The sequence below is a fragment of the Tetrahymena thermophila genome (assembly GCF_000189635.1).
Source record: "Tetrahymena thermophila SB210 genomic scaffold scf_8254415, whole genome shotgun sequence".
Lineage (NCBI taxonomy): Eukaryota > Ciliophora > Oligohymenophorea > Hymenostomatida > Tetrahymenidae > Tetrahymena > Tetrahymena thermophila.
This window is the reverse complement of record NW_002476197.1, coordinates 50,951-71,046: the sequence shown is the minus strand read 5'-3', so window position 1 is coordinate 71,046 and position 20,096 is coordinate 50,951. Positions and strand designations below refer to the sequence as shown.

The 20,096-nt window shown below is 24.0% G+C and overlaps 6 protein-coding genes across 6 annotated transcripts; 4 read left to right on the top strand and 2 right to left on the bottom strand. All coding sequences in view use genetic code 6, as the record gives it.

Moving 5' to 3' along the window:
- Nucleotides 1–38: 38 nt before the first annotated feature.
- Nucleotides 39–4,162, top strand: TTHERM_01205390 (ubiquitin carboxyl-terminal hydrolase family protein; the record flags this gene model as incomplete). The annotated part of the gene is made up of 2 exons (XM_001029966.3): nucleotides 39–173; nucleotides 260–4,162. The coding sequence occupies 2 exons, from the start codon at nucleotides 39–41 to the stop codon at nucleotides 4,160–4,162; spliced, it is 4,038 nt and encodes a 1,345-aa protein (XP_001029966.2).
- A 1,257-nt stretch (nucleotides 4,163–5,419) lies between these two features.
- On the top strand, nucleotides 5,420–8,913 carry TTHERM_001205389 (ubiquitin carboxy-terminal hydrolase; the record flags this gene model as incomplete). The annotated part of the gene is made up of 8 exons (XM_012799890.1): nucleotides 5,420–6,556; nucleotides 6,623–6,734; nucleotides 6,784–6,965; nucleotides 7,019–7,200; nucleotides 7,251–7,647; nucleotides 7,695–7,954; nucleotides 8,012–8,684; nucleotides 8,740–8,913. The coding sequence occupies 8 exons, from the start codon at nucleotides 5,420–5,422 to the stop codon at nucleotides 8,911–8,913; spliced, it is 3,117 nt and encodes a 1,038-aa protein (XP_012655344.1).
- Nucleotides 8,914–9,228: 315 nt separating this feature from the next.
- On the top strand, nucleotides 9,229–10,769 carry TTHERM_01205380 (hypothetical protein). Its single transcript, XM_001029965.2, has 2 exons — nucleotides 9,229–9,887; nucleotides 10,349–10,769. Exons 1-2 carry the CDS (start codon nucleotides 9,259–9,261, stop codon nucleotides 10,659–10,661), a joined length of 942 nt encoding a protein of 313 aa, XP_001029965.2. The 5' UTR covers nucleotides 9,229–9,258; the 3' UTR covers nucleotides 10,662–10,769.
- Nucleotides 10,770–11,224: 455 nt separating this feature from the next.
- Nucleotides 11,225–13,279, top strand: TTHERM_01205370 (phosphoribulokinase/uridine kinase; the record flags this gene model as incomplete). The annotated part of the gene is made up of 3 exons (XM_001029964.3): nucleotides 11,225–11,672; nucleotides 12,097–12,416; nucleotides 12,641–13,279. 3 exons carry the CDS (start codon nucleotides 11,225–11,227, stop codon nucleotides 13,277–13,279), a joined length of 1,407 nt encoding a protein of 468 aa, XP_001029964.2.
- A 343-nt stretch (nucleotides 13,280–13,622) lies between these two features.
- Nucleotides 13,623–15,062, bottom strand: TTHERM_01205360 (WD domain, G-beta repeat protein; the record flags this gene model as incomplete). The annotated part of the gene is made up of 3 exons (XM_001029963.1): nucleotides 13,623–14,044; nucleotides 14,097–14,424; nucleotides 14,478–15,062. The coding sequence occupies 3 exons, from the start codon at nucleotides 15,060–15,062 to the stop codon at nucleotides 13,623–13,625; spliced, it is 1,335 nt and encodes a 444-aa protein (XP_001029963.1).
- Nucleotides 15,063–15,744: 682 nt separating this feature from the next.
- Nucleotides 15,745–19,909, bottom strand: TTHERM_01205350 (3'-5' exonuclease; the record flags this gene model as incomplete). The annotated part of the gene is made up of 11 exons (XM_001029962.3): nucleotides 15,745–16,149; nucleotides 16,269–16,643; nucleotides 16,693–17,064; nucleotides 17,227–17,415; nucleotides 17,489–17,903; nucleotides 17,959–18,062; nucleotides 18,119–18,298; nucleotides 18,428–18,650; nucleotides 18,741–18,994; nucleotides 19,062–19,245; nucleotides 19,320–19,909. The coding sequence occupies 11 exons, from the start codon at nucleotides 19,907–19,909 to the stop codon at nucleotides 15,745–15,747; spliced, it is 3,291 nt and encodes a 1,096-aa protein (XP_001029962.2).
- Nucleotides 19,910–20,096: the final 187 nt, after the last annotated feature.

Here is a 20,096-nt window from a genome sequence, read left to right as displayed (position 1 = left end):
ATCTGATTTCACAGGTTGTGCAAGTAGTTGTCTAGCAGATGAAGTACTAATAGACAAAAATTGCTATAAAAAATGTGAATTGGGCTCATACTTTGATTCTACTAATAAGAACAAATGTTCAACTTGTCCAGCTGATAAATAATTAGTAAAATCTGATTTCACAGATTGTGCAAGTAGTTGTCTAGCAGATGAAGTACTAATAGACAAAAATTGCTATAAAAAATGTGAATTGGGCTCATACTTTGATTCTACAAATAAGAACAAATGTTCAACTTGTCCAGCTGATAAATAATTAGTAAAATCTGATTTCACAGATTGTGCAAGTAGTTGTCTAGCAGATGAAGTACTAATAGACAAAAATTGCTATAAAAAATGTGAATTGGGCTCATACTTCGATTCTACAAATAAGAACAAATGCACAGCTTGTCCAGCTGATAAATAATTAGTAAAATCTGATTTCACAGATTGTGCAAGTAGTTGTCTAGCTGATGAAGTACTAATAGACAAAAATTGCTATAAAAAATGTGAATTGGGCTCATACTTTGATTCTACAAATAAGAACAAATGTTCAACTTGTCCAGCTGATAAATAATTAGTAAAATCTGATTTCACAGATTGTGCAAGTAGTTGTCTAGCTGATGAAGTACTAATAGACAAAAATTGCTATAAAAAATGTGAATTGGGCTCATACTTTGATTCTACTAATAAGAACAAATGTTCAACTTGTCCAGCTGATAAATAATTAGTAAAATCTGATTTCACAGATTGTGCAAGTAGTTGTCTAGCTGATGAAGTACTAATAGACAAAAATTGCTATAAAAAATGTGAATTGGGCTCATACTTCGATTCTACAAATAAGAACAAATGTACAACTTGTCCAGCTGATAAATAATTAGTAAAATCTGATTTAACAGATTGTGCAAGTAGTTGTCTAGCAGATGAAGTACTAATAGACAAAAATTGCTATAAAAAATGTGAATTGGGCTCATACTTCGATTCTACAAATAAGAACAAATGTTCAACTTGTCCAGCTGATAAATAATTAGTAAAATCTGATTTCACAGGTTGTGCAAGTAGTTGTCTAGCAGATGAAGTACTAATAGACAAAAATTGCTATAAAAAATGTGAATTGGGCTCATACTTCGATTCTACAAATAAGAACAAATGTTCAACTTGTCCAGCTGATAAATCATTAGTTAAATCTGATTTCACAGGTTGTGTAAGTAATTGTCTAGCTGATGAAGTACTAATAGACAAAAATTGCTATAAAAAATGTGAATTGGGTTCATACTTCGATTCAACAAATAAGAACTTATGCACAGCTTGTCCAGCTGGTAAATAATTAGTAACATCTGATTTCACAGGTTGTGCAAGTAGTTGTCTAACCGATGAAGTATAAATAGGTAAAAATTGCTATAAAAAATGTGAAATAGGCTCATACTTTGATTCTACAAATAAGAACAAATGTTCAACTTGTCCAGCTGATAAATAATTAGTAAAATCTGATTTCACAGGTTGTGTAAGTAGTTGTTTAGCCGATGAAGTACCAATAGACAAAAACTGCTATAAAAAATGTGAATTGGGCTTATACTTCGATTCTACAAATAAAAACTAATGTAAAACTTGTCCAGCTGATAAATAATTAGTAAAATCTGATTTTACAGGTTGTGCAAGTAGTTGTTTAGCCGATGAAGTATAAATAGGTAAAAATTGCTATAAAAAATGTGAATTAGCCTAATACTTCGACTCTACAAATAAAAACTAGTGTAAAACTTGTCCAGCTGATAAATAATTAGTAAAATCTGATTTCACAGGTTGTGCAAGTAGTTGTCTAGCAGATGAAGTACTAATAGACAAAAATTGCTATAAAAAATGTGAATTGGGCTCATACTTTGATTCTACAAATAAGAACTAATGTAAAACTTGTCCAGCTGATAAATCTTTAGTAAAATCTGATTTTTAAGGCTGTGCTAGTAGTTGTTTAGCTGATGAAGTATAAATAAACAAAAATTGCTATAAAAAATGTGATGACGGCTAATATTTTAATTCTAAAGATAATAATAAATGCACAATTTGTAAGCTTTTAATAACTTCAGATTTATTAGATTGTAAGTTATAATGTAGTTCTTAAGAAATATAAATAGGTACCATATGCTATAAAAAATGTTAATCAGGTTATTATTTATAATAAAATAAAATCTGTAATATTTGTAGTTAAATAGTAAGCTCTGATGGATAAAAATGTGTTAAATAATGCAATAACGGAGAAATTTTGAGCTTAGATGGTAAAGCTTGCTTATTATAATGTCCTTCTGACTAATTCATAGATTAATAAAGCTAATAGTGTGTAACTAGCTGTTCAAAATCTTTAGTCATTAGTGTAGATGGAAAGTCATGCATTCAAAAATGTGATGTAAGTTAATATTTAGATCAAAAAACCAATTAATGCAATGTATGCGATTAATTAGTCAGCTCTGATGGTTTAAGCTGTGTTAAAAAATGTAAATCTAACGAAACAATTAGCTTAAAAACTAAAAAATGCATAGGTAAATGTCCAAATGGCTAATATTTATCATAAGATGAATCTGGTTGCACAAATACTTGCTCGAATTTCGTATCAAGTAACGGATTATTATGTGTTGAAACCTGCTAAAAATATGAGTAACAGGAATAAGTAAATAATCAAAATTTTTGCAAAGTATGTAAAAATTATTTTGAAATAGATTAAAGCAGCACACCTAATTAGGTTAAATGCTTAAATAATTGTGGTTAAAATCAAATGATATATAAATTTACTGATCAATCAAAAGATTATAAATAATGTGTTGACAAAAATTTTTGTTAGAGTAAAAAATAGTCTTCAGAATATAATAATGTATGCACAGATAAATGCTAATATCCTGACATTGACAACTAATCATAGTAATGCACTCTCAGTTGCAAACAAGGCACATTTTATTAAGCTGAAGATAATAGTTGTCAGTAAAAATGCAATCAATATGTATCATCTGATTAAAAATTATGTATAAAATCATGTTCTGAAATATTTGAAGTTTTAGATAATGACAACTAATGCAAAAAATGCTCAGAGAATGAATAACTGATAATTGTTAATAAATAACTAACATGTAGAGTTATTTAAAACTCCTCAGCAGAAGATTTAAGTAATTTCAAGTAATCTATTGTTGAAGTAATTGGTAATGGTGTTAATACAGATCAAGGTCTTTAGTAAGCTAAAAAACAAATAAGTTCTTATGTTTCAGCTACTATAGATAGCGTGATAAAAGAAATATCTAATAAATCAGAAATTTCTAGTTAAGATAAGGCTTAAGTTAAAACAGCGATTAATGAAATATTCTCAATACATAAGTAGTTAGTTACTAATGTTAAAAATTTACCAAACGAACAAAGTATTTCAACTGGTTCATAGTAATTAAAAGTTTCAGGTTAGGCTAGTAAGCCAGGCTATAAGTTTAGTAAAACACTTAGTTCATCAAACATTTAAAGTGGAAATTCTCAATCTTTGTTAGAAGAAGACCCAAATTCAACTGATACAGATTCATCATAAATACTATAAGTTGCCTTTGTTAGCACAAATATATACTGCTAAAATGGCAATTGTAAATCAAATCAACCCCTTTATTTACTGAATTTGCAAGACCTTAATTAATCACTATTAAGAGTACTTCAATAAACTTAGAGTTTTAATATTAATTTTGACATAAATCAAAACTTAGATCCAAACAGATATGTCTGCTAAAGTTTTGACGAATAAGGAAATGTATCAAATAGCTCAGGCACTATTATTAATAATTAAATATAATGTTAGATTACTTCTAGTTCATCATTATTTTATGATGAAAATTGTTAAATTGTTGATGCAAAGCACTGTAATTAAAGTGAAGATGATGATGATGGATTATCTGCAGCTTAAATTGTTGGAATAGCTGTATCCTGTTTTGCCTTTGTGGGATTAACCAGTGTGTGTATTGTTTCATATATCAGATCAAAATATCCTGCTAAATAACCTATAAAAGTTGAGTAGAATTATATGATTACAGAAAATGATCTACTTACATAATAAAACCCAAAATAAACAGAGTAACAATCTCCATATAAAAAAGATGAAATTGTATCTTTAAATTAAGTGGTTATTCAGTGAATTTTTTATTTTTTAATATGCTTTAAATTTAATTGTTGTTTTTTTACATTTCTAATTTTATAGTCTGTATTTGGTTTTTTAACTTTGATTGAAATAATTCTTTAAAAAAATATTAAAATTTTCATAAAATATTTCTCTAATAAAAATCAAATTATTTTTTTATTTTTGATTAAAAATTTGCTTTATAAATTTAAAAAATTATTTTCAGTTTTAAAATTATAAAATTATTTTAAATATTAAATTTAATTTATTAAAATTATTAAAAAATAATTATTTTTAGAAAATATTTAAAATAAAATTTATTATTATCAATTTTTTATTTGTATTAATCGAAAAATCAATCATAATAAAATCAGATAGATACTAATAGCTATTAAGAAAATAAAACAATATTTAAAAGAAAATTATAAGTTTATACTAGTTTATAAACCAGTATTTTTGAATAAAAAAATTATTGCTTAAATATCTTTAATATTATGTTGGTGTATTTTCTTTAAACTCTGAAACTAAATTTGAAGTAAAATACTATGTTTATACTAATTTTTGATCAATATATCACGGGAGATAAAGATACATTTTTTCTTACAAAAAAGCAGCCTTAAGGGAAGATTTAAATTATTGAGTTTCTATAGTACTTAGTTAGACATTTAATTTTAGTTTGAAATTAAATGACTAAAAAATATACATTACTATTAAATATAGTAATATTTAAAAAATAATTTTAACAAATTTATTTTGTAAAAATAAATTTAAAAATCAAAAATAACACTTAAAATAATTTTTCAATAAATTAATTAATTTTATTTGAAAGGTAATTAAATAAGACGCATTTAATAATATTTTTTTGATACAAAGAAAGCAAAAACTAAAAAGTTTGAAAAGTTTAATTTACTTAAATTAAAGATATAGTTTTTTCTTGAATTTTTTTATTTTATGTAAGTTGAAAATAATTGAAAAGTTTTTATTTTCTTATATTCATAACCACAAATATTTTATATTATTATTTATTGAAATCGATTAGTATTTTACATTTATTTGGATGTATATAATTTATTTATTTATTAAAATTTGATTGTTTATCATTAAATTATTTTTACACAAATTAAATTAGCAAGATCCACATAACCAAAAAAAGAATAATATCAAAAATATTAAACAAACAAAATTTAAACAATTATCCATTTAGATTTCTATTTAATAAGAAAGTTAAAAGTTTAGAATAAAAGCTAATATAAATATATATATATAAGGTGATTAATGGAATTCATTTATAAACGAGTAACATTTTAGTTAGGGGATGTGTTGAATAGTGATTCATTTTATCCAAATTCATTTTTAAAAGAAAATGGCATTAAACCATTAGATGAAGATGAAACAGAGGAAGAAATTTAAAGAAAAAGGATTCTCCTAGAAAAATAGGAGGAAGAACGTTAGAGGTAAATAAAATAAGAGTAAGAAGAATTAGAACAGCTGAAAAAATCATAAGAGTAAAAATAATTAGAAGAAAATGAAAGAATTTAAAAGGAATAGTCAGAGAAGATCAAATAAGCTTAAAAGGGTATTTTAAAAAAATCAAAAACCTCTCTTAAGTAGCCAATATAGCTGGATGAATATGGAAAGCCTATTAAAAATGAACATCCTTTGCATAAGCTAAAAGTTTTTAATTCTTGGGAAAAATTATATAGAGTAGGACCTGGTTTAACTAATTTTGGAAATACATGTTTTATAAATAGCGTACTGCAAGTTGTAACGTATACTCCTCCTTTAGCCAATTACTTTACATAAAAGAAACACTCAGCTGTGTGTTAAATTAATTCTTAAAAAAGGAAATAATTAGCCAATAGCTCATTACTTTCAAATACCCCAAGAAACACATTTATAAATTCAAACAATTTTTGTTTAATGTGCTTTTTAGAAAATCATATGAGAAAATGCTTTACAGCAACAGTTAACATTATACACCCAGTTGTGATTGTAAATAATATGCATAAGCTAATAAATGATTTTAAAATTGGAAAGTAGGAAGACCCTCTCACATTTTTTACAATAATAGTAAGCTAAATAAAAAAAGAGCCTTTTCAAGTAAATGAAAATGAAAGAGAAGAAGGAGATAAATAGGATTTAAGGATACAACATAATGAAAAAGAAAAATAAACAGAAAAAATCTTTGAATTAGATACAAAAAAATAAAATGAGTAATAGGATGATAATGATGATGATTCTGATATAAGTTAAAGTAGAAAGGAAGAAGAAAAATAATATATTGATGCTCTAAATTAAAAAAATGCAGACTTATTTAATAATATGTTCACGGGAGCTATTTAATACAACATAACGTGCTATTCTTGTAAAACTGAATAAATATAATATGAAATTTACTATACAATTGTTTTAGTAATATCAAAACATTATTGATTCTTTTCAATCGCTTTTATTAACTGTTTTCACATTATTTTTTAGGATATAAAAGGAATGGATTCATTAGATGACTGTTTAAGTGCTAAATTTGCAGAGAAAGAAGTAGTTTGCAAATAATGCAAATATCAAAAGGCTATCAGAACAGCAAATATATGTAACTTTTATCAAATTGAAGAAAATTTCTGATAATACAAATAATAAAGATAACTTTCCAAATGTAATGGTGATAAAGATAAACAGGTTTTATGAAATTATGAAAATTCAAAAAAATATTGAATTCAAGACAGAACTAAACTTGTAAGAGTACTCTTTATCTAAATAATACTCTCCTGCCACTAACTACATTTTATATGCTATGATAACTCATTAAGGTTCTGTGGCATGGGTAAAATTAAAAATATTATTTATGCCAAAATGAATTAATCTATTCATTAAAAGGGAGGACATTATTATAGCTACATAAAAGACTCTAGTGAAAATTGGTTTTGTATGAATGATTCTTCAGTAAAATAAGTATCGTTAAATGAGATGAGAAACGATCCTCCTTATTTACTTTTTTATATCAAATAAGAACCTTCTCACTAGTTGGCCATTCCTGAAGATTTGGTTAGGCAAAAAGAGTAAATATTTAGCATCTTATATTGTAATTATTTATACTAAATAAAATTAGTCAGTTGAAGGAGCTTTCTAGAAGTCTTAGTTAAAAAAGAAATTTGAATATATCTTCTAGAAAAAAAATTGATATTACTCCTGAAAATTTCTACAACGTGTAAGAATCATAAATCCTTTCAGCAAAGAATGGCAGTAATATATTTGTAAAAAGAAGTAATAATGCAAGTCCAATATAAAAATCGCCTAATGGTATATAAATTGGTCCTCTTAGAGAACCATCTAAATCTCCATAGCATAATAGACTTAAAAGTTCTTTAGGTGTTATTGGAGCCTATTCACCAATGAGATCTAGAGCATCTTCGATTAACGAAGAAACACCTCTTTCTTAATAGCCTCATTAAACAAAAAATTAATAGAAAAAGTAATAAATTAGAAGAGCTTTTATAACTCCATAAGTATGTTTATTCATTACTATAAATGTATGCTTAATTTACATATAAAGAGAAATAGGGAGCCTAGCTATGAAATGAAAAAGATAACACATGAAGAAAAATCATATTACTTAATTCCTATAAGTGATGAAAAACAAAGATATTCTATATCTAATTAGGTTTAAGGAGACAATTAAACAATTTTCAAAAGAAAGCAAAAGCAGCAGAGCTCTTAAGGAGTGAATACTTCAACAAATAATCCTATTACAAATTAAGACAAAGCTTTCTAATAAAATTTTGAATTCGAAAGATCAAGAGTTGTCAAAATGCCGTAACTTGTGTTTGAATTTAAAAAAATATTTTAAAAATTATCAATAAAAATTAAAAGCAAAATAAAAAAATCTAATGGTGATTAATAAGATTATTTAAAACTTTCAGAGCTTTCTATGATGTCACCTCATAAACTTATTGCTCCATTTGCTACAGTTAAGAATTCTGATAAAAAAAGAATGTTTGATCATTAAAATTTGAATTAATCTGCTCAGTGTAGTCCTAACAGAAATAATAAATAATTTCACTTCTATGAAGATTATGAAAAGCGTTTTTCTGGTCAAGGATTTGCTTAGCAGGTCTACAATATTTCTTATGTGAGTGGAAGCTCTACTAAAGTAACAGACTGTATCCCATTCATAAGTCCAAAGAAGCCAAATTATTCCCTTAGTTTACCTTAAAATAATGAAGGACCATTTAATTTTGGTTTCACTCATGAAGATGCTAGACCTTTTAATACTTTTAATCTGAAAAGACACAAGTAAAATAGTTAAGATGATAATAATTCAGAATATTAATCAAATCTATCAGCATTAAGCTGCACAGAACCTTATAGGAGTAATAAAGATAAAACTCCATCAGATTTATAAAATACTTTAGAATTAACTAATTAGTATTAGTTTTAAAATACAGCTAAAACGAAAACTTAAACTTCTAATTTTACATCTAAATAAATAACTGAAAGATAAAACTGTTTAACTAATCCAAACAAGACCTTCAAAAAGAGAAAAGTAAATTTATATTAAAAAAAACTTTAATTTAATATTTTTATTTTATATATTACAGTGTAGAAAGAGAGCTTCCAGCTTTAATCATTTAAGAACTCTACTAAATAATTGTGAATAAAGAAACCAAAGTCTTCCTGAAAAATTGTTTTATAAGAACACAAATGTAATTATAAAAAAGAAAAAGAAAAACTAAAAAAGTGCAAAACCTTAAAAACCAGACTGGCAATTCTGATAAAAAAATTAATTTTAAAAATATATATTTTCAAAATAAACATTTAATAAAATTCCCTTATAAAAAAGAGTTAAAGATAAAATAATGTTAATTGTCTATATTAATTTTGTATATACTCATTAGATGTTCTTTGTTTATAGCTCATTATCATTTTATCTTCTAAATTATTAAAATAAATTCCTACTTTATTATTTATTAATCTAATGAATGTTAATGTTTTCCTTCAAAACTGTTCAAATTTCTTTAAAGATTTGAATAATTTAAATTTTGTTGATTTTTTAAGAGTTTTTATAATTTTTTATAAATAGCTTATTTATTAATTTGTATGCAAAATTTATCATTAAAATGAATATAAACATTAATAATCTGCTTAATGCATAAGATGAGTATTTTAATAAGTTAGAGGAGCATTACTAAAAAGAAAAATGCAATAAAATATAAATGAAAGAATTTACCATTTAAATGTGTATTAAAATTTAGAGGTTTATTAGGTAGAAAATTTTTAAGAGAAAGCTAAGAGCTGTCATAAAAATTCAACTTTGGTGGCTGAAGTATTTCTAAAAAAAGCAAAATCAAAAAAACATTATTCATAGAGCTAGACTATTAATATCAAAATATAAAATATTCTATTTTTTATAAAAAATACACAAAAAGAAGAAAGTTCTTAAATTTACTTAAATCGAACTTAATCATTTAAAGGCATTAAAATTTTCAAAAACAGAATTATAAAAAATAATATTCTTGCAATAGTTTTTTTCTATGAGATATAAAGTTAAAAAAAACTACTTAAAACATTTAGTTAAGAAGATTAAAACCAAAATTTAAGCTTCCTAATTTCTAAAGCGCTAAAAGGAATTATCGCTGATGACTTCAAACATGTACAGAGAGTAACTGATGACTAATTTAGCTTTTGAAAATGAAATAAAATTCATAGACAATACTTTATCATACAATTAGTTAAGTTTTAAACAAAAGTAATTAAAAAATTTGATTAAAATTTTATAATAAGCAGTCAGATATCGATTTTACAAAAATTAATCAGAATTTTAGTAGCTTGATATCTTTCTATTTATTTACATCTCATTTAATAAAAAAATACAAATAAATATTTATGTGATATATTTTCAACATAATTTTTAGTATTAAAAAAGTTATGCTTGTAATTTGAGTAAATAAATTTAAATTATTGTTATTAAATAGATTACTCTTTTTTAATATAAAAAATATTTTTAAATTAAAATGATATAAATATGTCATTTGATACACCAACTCAAATTATTTCTTCTACCTTATTTTATTCAAAATTTGGAAGCATCTCAAAATTTTCAAAGTTCTAAGTTTTCTAATACCCAATTCAATATTTTGGAAAAAATAAGGTAAAAAAATTATGGCTGAGTATGTGTACCCATTATCATATTTCTAATAATTACAAAAGGTGGGATCAATATGAACAGAAGTTAACAAAATTCATGAAAGGAAGGAATAAAACAGACAATTTCATTGAGTAGAGGAATGCGTTTGGTGAAAGTGTGTGGACAAATATAAAGACAATGGAACAAACTGATGTTAATCCAGTTGATTAGTATTTGCAAGCTAATATTAAAAAATTCAAAGAATAAGCAGAAAACGAATTCCTTTTGCAAAATGAATACTTAGAAAAAGCAAGGGACCAGCTTGTTATTTCTAAATAAAATTATCAGAAAGCATCAGTTGATATGTTTTTAAAATACCTTAATTCTAATAAATGAGTTATATTTGTAAACATTTACATATAAAAAAACTTTAGTAATAACAAACATTCTATCTATTTCTACAGAGTTGGTTACACATTTTCCAAAATACTTAAAACTGCCTTTAATTTTTATATTCCAGTAAAAAAAGGGTGTTTGAGTTTTACAAAAATTATTTTGTTATTAATAAATAGATAGAAATTTTATACTTTTAAGTAACATTTAACATTGGTTGGTAGATATATCATGGAAAAAGTAAAATAATTATGATGATTTTATAAAGATAAGTCATTGGCATTATATCTTTAGAAATAGCAGTTTATAATAAATGTTCTATTAACCCCCACCTTAAGCTGAATAACTAACATTATGAAAGAATGAGCTTAAATCTAAATTCTACTGATATGAATGATTAAATAAATGAATACACATTTTTTTTTATTAGTTTGCATCTATAAATACTTGAGAGGCTAAAAAAGTATAATTAATTGTTTTGTTCAAATAATAAAAAACTTTTGAAAAAAAGAAATAAAAACTTTAATAAAATAAAAAATTACATCAGAAAAGTATATTATTTAGCAATGTCTGAATAGGAAAGCAAGAGATTAAGAAAGGACTCATTAGAAATCAAGAGAATCTTAGTTGGTGTTGCAGGTGGTTCTGCTGCTGGTAAAACTACTTTATGCACAAACATTCGTAAGGAAATGACTTACGATGGCTGCTTCAACGTTCTTATTGTTCCACTTGATTGTTTCTACAAAGGTTTAGATAAGACAAAAGTTAATCCCAAAGATTACAATTTTGATCACCCTGATGCTTTGAACTTCGACTAAGCATACGAAGTTCTTCTTAAGCTTTTAAATGGTGAAAAGGCTGCTATCCCAAGATATAACTTCGTCACTCATTCTCCTGAAGAAGAAAAAGATATCGTCGAACCTACTGAAGTCATTCTTTTCGAAGGTATTCTCTCACTCTATGATGCTCGTATTCGTGAACTTATGCAATATAAAATCTTCATGCACTGTGATGGTAAAATATAAAACATATTTAATTCATTTAAAATAATTAGCTGCATTTGAAAACAACAGCTTTGTCGTTTTTACTCAATTTTGCATATCTACCACTTAATCTAAAAAAAAAAAACAAAAAAATAAAAGTAATACTTTGAAAATCAGACAGAAATAAAATGAAAATTATTAATTAAATCATATAATGATGTATTGGATTTTACAATTTAAATTTATTGAAATATACATCAAAACATCAGGCATAATAAAAAAATCTAGATAGCTATTTTAAATATCTTAAATGTTTAAAAGTGATTTAAGAAACTTCTGATATCTTTAGAAGTCAAGCTGAAGATATATGTTTGATAAAAAAGATAAGAATTAATTTGCCTCATAATTTTAAATAAGCAAAGTAGATATAATAATAATTTTTAATTAAATAAAAGATGACATTAGATTATGTAGAAGAATTGTTAGAGATGTCAAAGAAAGAGGTAGAGATGTTGCTGGTGTTTTACATTAATATAATAGATTCGTCAAGAGAAGTTTTGATGAATATATCAAGCCTACTATGAACTATGCCGATATGATTGTCCCTGGTTCAAGAAACAATATGGTCTCAGTTTAATTCATTGTTCAACACTTGAAGACTAAGGCTAAGTAAATTGGTATCTATAAGAAGACCGTCAAGAAGTAAATAGTTTTCGATGGTGATGTTGTTGAATCCTTTGAACACAATATCCTTAACTAAGGCTAAAAGAAAGAAGTAATAAATAATAAATTAGTTTACTTACACTTTTTTTTGTTAAAAATATCTATTAAGAAATAAATCCTTTCTTGTATTTAAAAAGCCTTAAGTTTTTAGCAAGATAAATATAAAGATATATATTCTTATTTAAATTTGGCAAGAGTTTTTCAAGAAATTAGAAAAAAATAATCATCAGAAATTATAAAGCTTAATTTATAATTTTACTTTTTCTAATTTAATAGGGTTATAGCACAAGTGAAGACTTAAGCTTTAAGAAAGGTATGGTTTTCCCTACTAGTGATGAAATGAAGAGAGACATTAACCGTAACTTTGAAATAATGACTGATAAGTTTGACTTTAAGAGAGCTACTTAAATATTTAAGGAGTATTAAAAGAATGCTATGAATTTATGGGAAAAACTCATTATCCTTGATGAAGCCTAACCTGAAGATGTTTAAGGTTTAGATTTAGATACTTTCTTAAACAAAAGAGAAACTATCGACTTTGCTTCTTTAAAATAATACATCATCATCGCTATTCCAGTTTTGTTACCTGAAAATGAAGCTAAGATTTAAGAAGCTTGCAATGAATTTTTACAAAAGAATCCTCGTTGCAGAATCGTTTTTACTTCTCTTTTAAGTTCTTTATCACAAATTGCTAATCTTAAGGATAACTGTCCCAATATCATCCACTTTATTAACATCCTCTGCATAGCTAGCAAGGAACGTTTCATTAAAAACATTAAGGATAATTATCAAGATGAATCCACTTCTTCTTTCTTTGATCCTCTCTTCTTGTATGAAAAATTATATAAGCGTACCAAGAAATCTCTTGATAAAATTTTATTAAAGCACAACAAGAATAAAAGCAAAAATTAATGACAAACATAATTCCTTTAATCATTATACAAAAAATTTTAAATTTATTTTACTTTTTGTTTTAGTTATCCAAAAATATTATAAAATAAATAAATAAATAAATTATTAAATTTCCATCTTTATTTTCTAGGGTTTATAAAATATAAAATAAAAGTAGAATAGCAAAAAAATTGTTAGGTAAAAGTGTAAAAGCAATAAATAAATTTTAATTTCAAATAAGATTCAATGAAAATAATTTAAATACTTTAATTTTTTTAATGTTTTAAAATAAAAAATATTCTATTTTAAAAAAAGAAAAATAAATATAAATTGTAAAAAATATAAATAACACACTCATTTATTTTCTTCAAAAAATTAAACGAATAAAAAGCTTGTCTTAATCTTTTACTCCGAGTATACACACAGAATTTGTTGATAAATTCAGTTATTTCTATTATTCAGAATTTAAATTTAATAACCTCAAAGCATGCATAACGACTAAGTCTTATTCAATAAACCTTTTAACTATTTATCCACTTAAAGCACTATAAATCGTAGTGTTTTTATCAGCACTTCCAACAATAAAATACCCGCTTTAATCATTAAAAAATTTCAAAGAATTAACCCATCCCTTATGTCCATCTTAAATAATTCTCAATAATTGTTTTGTTTTCCAATTAAATATTTAAACAATATATTTCATCGAAGCATCATAAAAGCTCCCTGCACAAGCTAAAATAGAACTATCAAAATTTCTTTATTCATAATCAATTGTCATCCAATTCTTCTCTTATAATAAAATAATTTATTTGAATTAATAAATTTAAAAATTTAAACTTACATTTAGTATTTTTAAAATATTTTAGACAATCAACTGTAAGATTCCATACTTACAAAGTATCTAACTTATACATAAACTTCATTTAAACACTTTAATTTTATAAATCATTTTCTATTTATTTTGAATAATTATTTTGTAACAAAAGACTCCATATCTATACTGCACTTCCTTTATTACCACTTGCAAATTTAATACCTCTATCGTTTCTTTCTATTATTTCTAGGCAGTTTTAAGAGCTATTTATCTACATTTATTCTGAAGTAGCAACTATTTATTTTGTTTAAATATCTACAACTGAAATGTATTTAGATTTAGTTATGAAAATAAGCTTTTTATTAAAAAAAATATTCTAAACATTAAAAGTAATTTTTAAAGTCTTACATAATGCTTTTCTAGTAATAAATCTACAATATTATCACCAAACTATAATTCTAAAGTGCATTAAGAAGTTAGAGGATTTATAAAAAGAATTTTCCCATCAGTTTATCCTATAATTGCTTAAATTTAATCATTTACCCTTCTTAAGAGACATGCTAATTATCTATTTTTATGGATATATCTAGTAACAATTTAGTCATTTTCTTATTGATTCTAATCAGAAAGCTTGTCAATTTTTTTATTCAAAAGTTCATCACTTATCCAATGTATTTCAGTAATTTAATTTCTGCTGCAAACCATTATGAGTATATGGCCTAGATGTTTTTTAAATGTATGAATATAAATCTCTCTTTCAGATTCTGTTAGATATATTGCTGATATATCATTAATATATTCTTTTGAATCTTGTTAGCATGCCTCTATTTCGGCTTTCAATCCAAATTATTCAAATTGATGTTAATATTTCTATTTCTGCTCCTCTTCATATTAATCTAACTTATTATCTTAAATATCTGATTAAGATGAGAAGCTTGAATCATTTTATTACTTTCCAATTTACTCTAGATTTTCTTCAGATTATAAATCCATAATTTGTGTAATTGCTTATAAATAAAATTTTTAATTTTTGATATTTATTATAAATGTAGAGATAGTAAGTAACTGGATCTTAATAAAAAGTAAAATTTTATCAATTTAATATCAGAAATATCTTAAATAGTTTATAACATTGTAATAATATAATGAAATTATCTGTATTGTAATAAACATATAATAAATTAAATTATAAATTTATTATCAAAAATATCTTAAATAGTTAAAAACTTTGTAATCTCTGATAATTTAATTGCCATATTTTACATTATTACAAAAACATATATTTATGCTTTAAATTTATTAAAGTTTAAATACTTAATAAACACATCAGATATCTTTAAATAAAACTAATTTGTTAAAATAAAAAGAAAATTATGAATATATGATAAATATATGAAGCTTTAATCTTTTTATTACTTATCCATTTACTCTAGATTATAATTCTATATTTTGTGAAGTACCTTTGAAATAATTTTTTTGATTTTTGATATTTATTGTAAATGAAGATAGAGTAAATAAATAATTAGATTTTAATAAAAAGTTAAATTTTATTAATTTTTTATCAAAAACATATTAAATAGTTATCAGCTTTGTAATTTCTGATAAATTAATTGGAATATTTTACTTTATTACAAATACATACATAAATGCTTAAAATTTATAAAGGTTTAAATACTCATTATATATTTTAGTTATCTTTAATTAAAAATAGTTTATTAAAATCAAACGAAGATTTTTCTAGCTATTTAATACACATTTTGTTACAACTTATTGCTATTATGCTTAAATCTTCTTAGGATATTGTAGATTTCATAACAAAAAATAATATCAAAGTTATAAAAGAATCATACATTGCATAATTAAGCATCGGCTTTGGGAGAGGTCTTATCCTCCAATCAGAAGTTTAGTACTATTTATCAACATTATAATTTAAATACTACTAACTAAGAGAACTTAAAGAAACTGATCCAGCTCCTTTATTTTGTTTAAGATAAGCTTTTGCAGTATCAAATATATTTACTAAATTAAAGTTTAAATCTTTTTTTAGTAGTTTTAAATCTGTTTCACCACCATGAAATACCTATTAAAAAATATAATTTATTTAAAATATAAATAATTCGATAAGGGATTAACTTTATTCAGCAATTATTAAATAATAGATATTATTATCATTTTTTAAAAATAAAAATAGTAATTTACTTTAACAAATTTAGGAGATTCAAATATGCTCTTTAGATGTACAGATACTGATTTACTGAGATTAAGAATATCGATAACAAAATTTGATGATAAAGTAGACAATTATAGAGTGCATATGAAAGATAATTTCTAATCTTTATTATCTGTCCAATATTCTAGATCTATACCTATGATTTAATGCTATAAAAGATCTGGAATAACTTTTTCTATAAGTTACTCTTCTTTATCTACAAATATGGAAGGTAAAGAATTCATTTTATTTTTTATATGTAATGGTTTTTTATCAAAAGAAATACTATTTATTTCTTAATAGAACTAAGAGTCATTTTGATTGTGTAACTCATAAATTTCTACTTTTTTTGATTCATCTACCTCCTATTTTTAATATAGTTATTTTATTAAACATTATATATCATTAATTTACCTAAATAATTTATTCTAATAAAGGTCTGTTAAGATTAAATTTCATTTCAGGTTCTATTAGATAGCAATAGTGTTATTTTTCCTGCATGTAAACATTTTCTGAAACTTTATCTTTTAATGATTTTAAATAATCTTCGATTCCTACGATATCATACTCAGGAATTTAAAATTCAACGAGCTGTTTATCAAAGTTAAGATTTTTGACACAAAATTACTCCAAAAGATTATAAATGTCAAAAAACTTTAAAATAACAGCTTATTCTATACAATTCATATTAACATCATTTTTCATTAAAACAAATTTTTTCATAAAGTCCAAATCTCCTTGTTTCTCAATTAAAAATTTATTTTTCAATTAGCTCTAAGGATATTTCTTTAATTTAAAATATAATTAATTAATTAATTTTTAAATACTTTCCAAGTTTAGAAGAATAAAATAAATTTTTATTTTAGTAATTAAAAGAATAATTTGAACTAATTAAAAAAAATTAAAGAGATAAAATTAATTTTATGAAATTATTTAAATCTTTCTTACATTATTTATCACTTTAATAAAGTTTATTATAACACCTGTTTTTCTTCTTTGTACCAAATCATGTAAAAAGGAATTATTTGTTTAGTTTTAATTCCTGTAATCAAAGATATTTAAGTTTAAAGTAAATGCTATTTAAACTATTTCTCTGTCATTATACTCTAGGATGTTGTGTAAAATTTCATTTACATTCTAGCATTAAAATAAATAAATAAATTAAAAAATGAATGAATAGATAAATAAAATGAATGATCAAATTGTTTACATTAAATTCAAATTTCTAAAAGACATCTATAAAACTTTCAAATAATTTGTTAAAAAACTCAATTTTCCTTGATTTAATTACAATCAGCAGCAAATTTATAATTTAATCTTCTTCAACAAAAAATGGTTTGAATTTTTAAGAAAGCATATCAAACATATCAACATCCCTAAGCAAGGGAAGCATTTCAATAATTTCATTTGAAAAAAAGTATTAATAATCATCAATAGTTACAACATTATTTAGGAATAATTAAAGATACAGTTTTTGAGTTTTATTCTCATGCTACTTTATTAAATTCTTAAGATGTCGATATTTTTAATCTGGCGTTTAAATGAATTCTTTCGCTATTTTTTCAATTAAATATGTATAAATGTCAAGATGATTACCAATAAGAGCGTTGTCTAATCCTGTAAATCTGTTTGTTTAATATTTAAAATTAAAAATTTTTAGTTTTTGATGTTATTAATTACCCTTTACAGTCTTCTAAAACTAGAGCATTAAACTATTCTATGAGCATAATAACTGTTTTAATATGTCCGAAACGAGAAGCAAAATGCAAGGCTGTATCACCAAACTTAGATTTATTAAAGTTTTAAATTTTCTAAAATTTATTTAATTTTTATAAAATACCTTATTTTGTTTATTTACATCTGCGCCATATGCAATTAAAAGAGGAATACTTTCCAATGCTTCAGAGCTACAGGCTATATGTAAAGGAGTAGATTAATCAACATCTTCAGCATCAACATTTACCCCTTTCTCTAAAAGTAGAAGAGCAGCTTCAGGGCAATCCTTTCCAAAAGTTCCCACCTATATTTAATTAATAAAGAATTATTTTTTTAAAGTTTTTACTTTATTATTTGAATTAAACCAAATTAAGGCAAATTCAAAAAATATTTTAATTATTTAGACTTGTAAATTAAGTCCTTTTGGAACTACTTTTTTTCCTTCCCTGCCACCTCGAGGACCAAAAATAGCGTTATGAAGTGGATTTCTTCCTTTAGTATCTCCCCATTCAAAATCTATTTAAGGCTGAGATAAGAGGTAGGAAACTACATCTGCTCTTCCAAGAAAGCAAGCTTTATTAAGTGCTGTTCTCATTAGTTTAGTCTTTGCATTGATGTCTGCTCCTGCTTCTGTTAAAAATCTTATGATCCTAAGGCTTTTAAAATAATTTGATTTAAGGTTTGTTAATAGCGTCTAGACTTAATTAAAGTGTCTATGTAATTTAATTTTTTGTTTGAATAATTACTTTCCTAGGCAGCAAGCCCAGTAAAAAGGAGTTCTATGCATGAATTCTTTATGTTCTATATTAACCTTTTTTTCTTCAACTAAAAATTTGACAGTAGGTAAATTTTCTCCTCTTATAGCATAATATAACGGTGTCATTTATTCATGGTCTAGGGCTTCCCAATTACAATTGTAAGAATCAAGTAATCTTATCATTTCCATATTACCCACATCACAAGCAATATGTGCTGCTGTAAATTATTCTACTGTATCAATCTATTTTATTTAGTTATCCAAAAAATAAATTGTAAATTAGGGATTAGAAAAAAGTTGTTTTTGTTACTGCTTCTATGTTTGTACCATCTACTAGCATTTACTAGACTTTTTCAAATTGATTATCCCTAACAGCTTATATAAAGGAGTTATTGCTTTTTTGAATGATTGTTTGTTTGTCAATTTCCTTTTGATGCTTCTTTGATATGACAGATGAATTAAAGCCTTATTTAACAATGCTACTAAAGTCATTTCTATTAAGAATTAATAGTTTAACAATTAAATTACAAACTTTTAAACTTTAAAAATGACAATATCTTAAAATTACCTAAATTAATCGAAAAATTAATGTATTTGCCATTGACGCTCAACTTTTTTACCAGATTTTATATCTTTGAATAGTCTGGGCCATATCTTACTTTTTCCCAGAGAGATAAATAGATAAAATGAAATAAGATTGTAATTTTTCCATTAGCCATTCACACATTATTAATGAAAATCATATAGCTAACTCTGTTAGCTAAATTCAAGCTTCAAACAATTTTATTTTATTTAATCATCTAATCTAACTAAATATTTATATTATTCCTCTTTTGCTTTAACTAATTCTTAGCAATTTACAATAGTTTAAATATTCTAATCATAAGTAGTTATTGTATTTTTCAAAAAATATTCTAGCTTTTAATCATCATTTTCATCTTCTACATGTAATAATTTGAAACCAGAATTAGATTCTGATGAGTTACTATTTTGATGTTATTTATTTAGTTTTAAACCCTACATTAACTTGAAAAGTAGGTAAAGAAGCTATTAAGGTTTTGTATTCAATCCATTATCTATAAAATCAAGGATTTCATTGTTGAAAAGCTCTTAAACAAGAAGAGATTCCCAGTTTTACTAGTTAATACTTTAATCCATTCTATATCGTTTTATTTTAATTAATTATGCATTATAATTTAAACAATTTAACTAAACAAATTTAACTAAAAATAAATATGAATCTTAAATATCTTTTAATCAATTATGGTTAAAAATTATATTAAAATTTCTATATTAAATAAAATTTAAAATGTTTTTAATTAAATCTTAAAAAATATATTTTTAA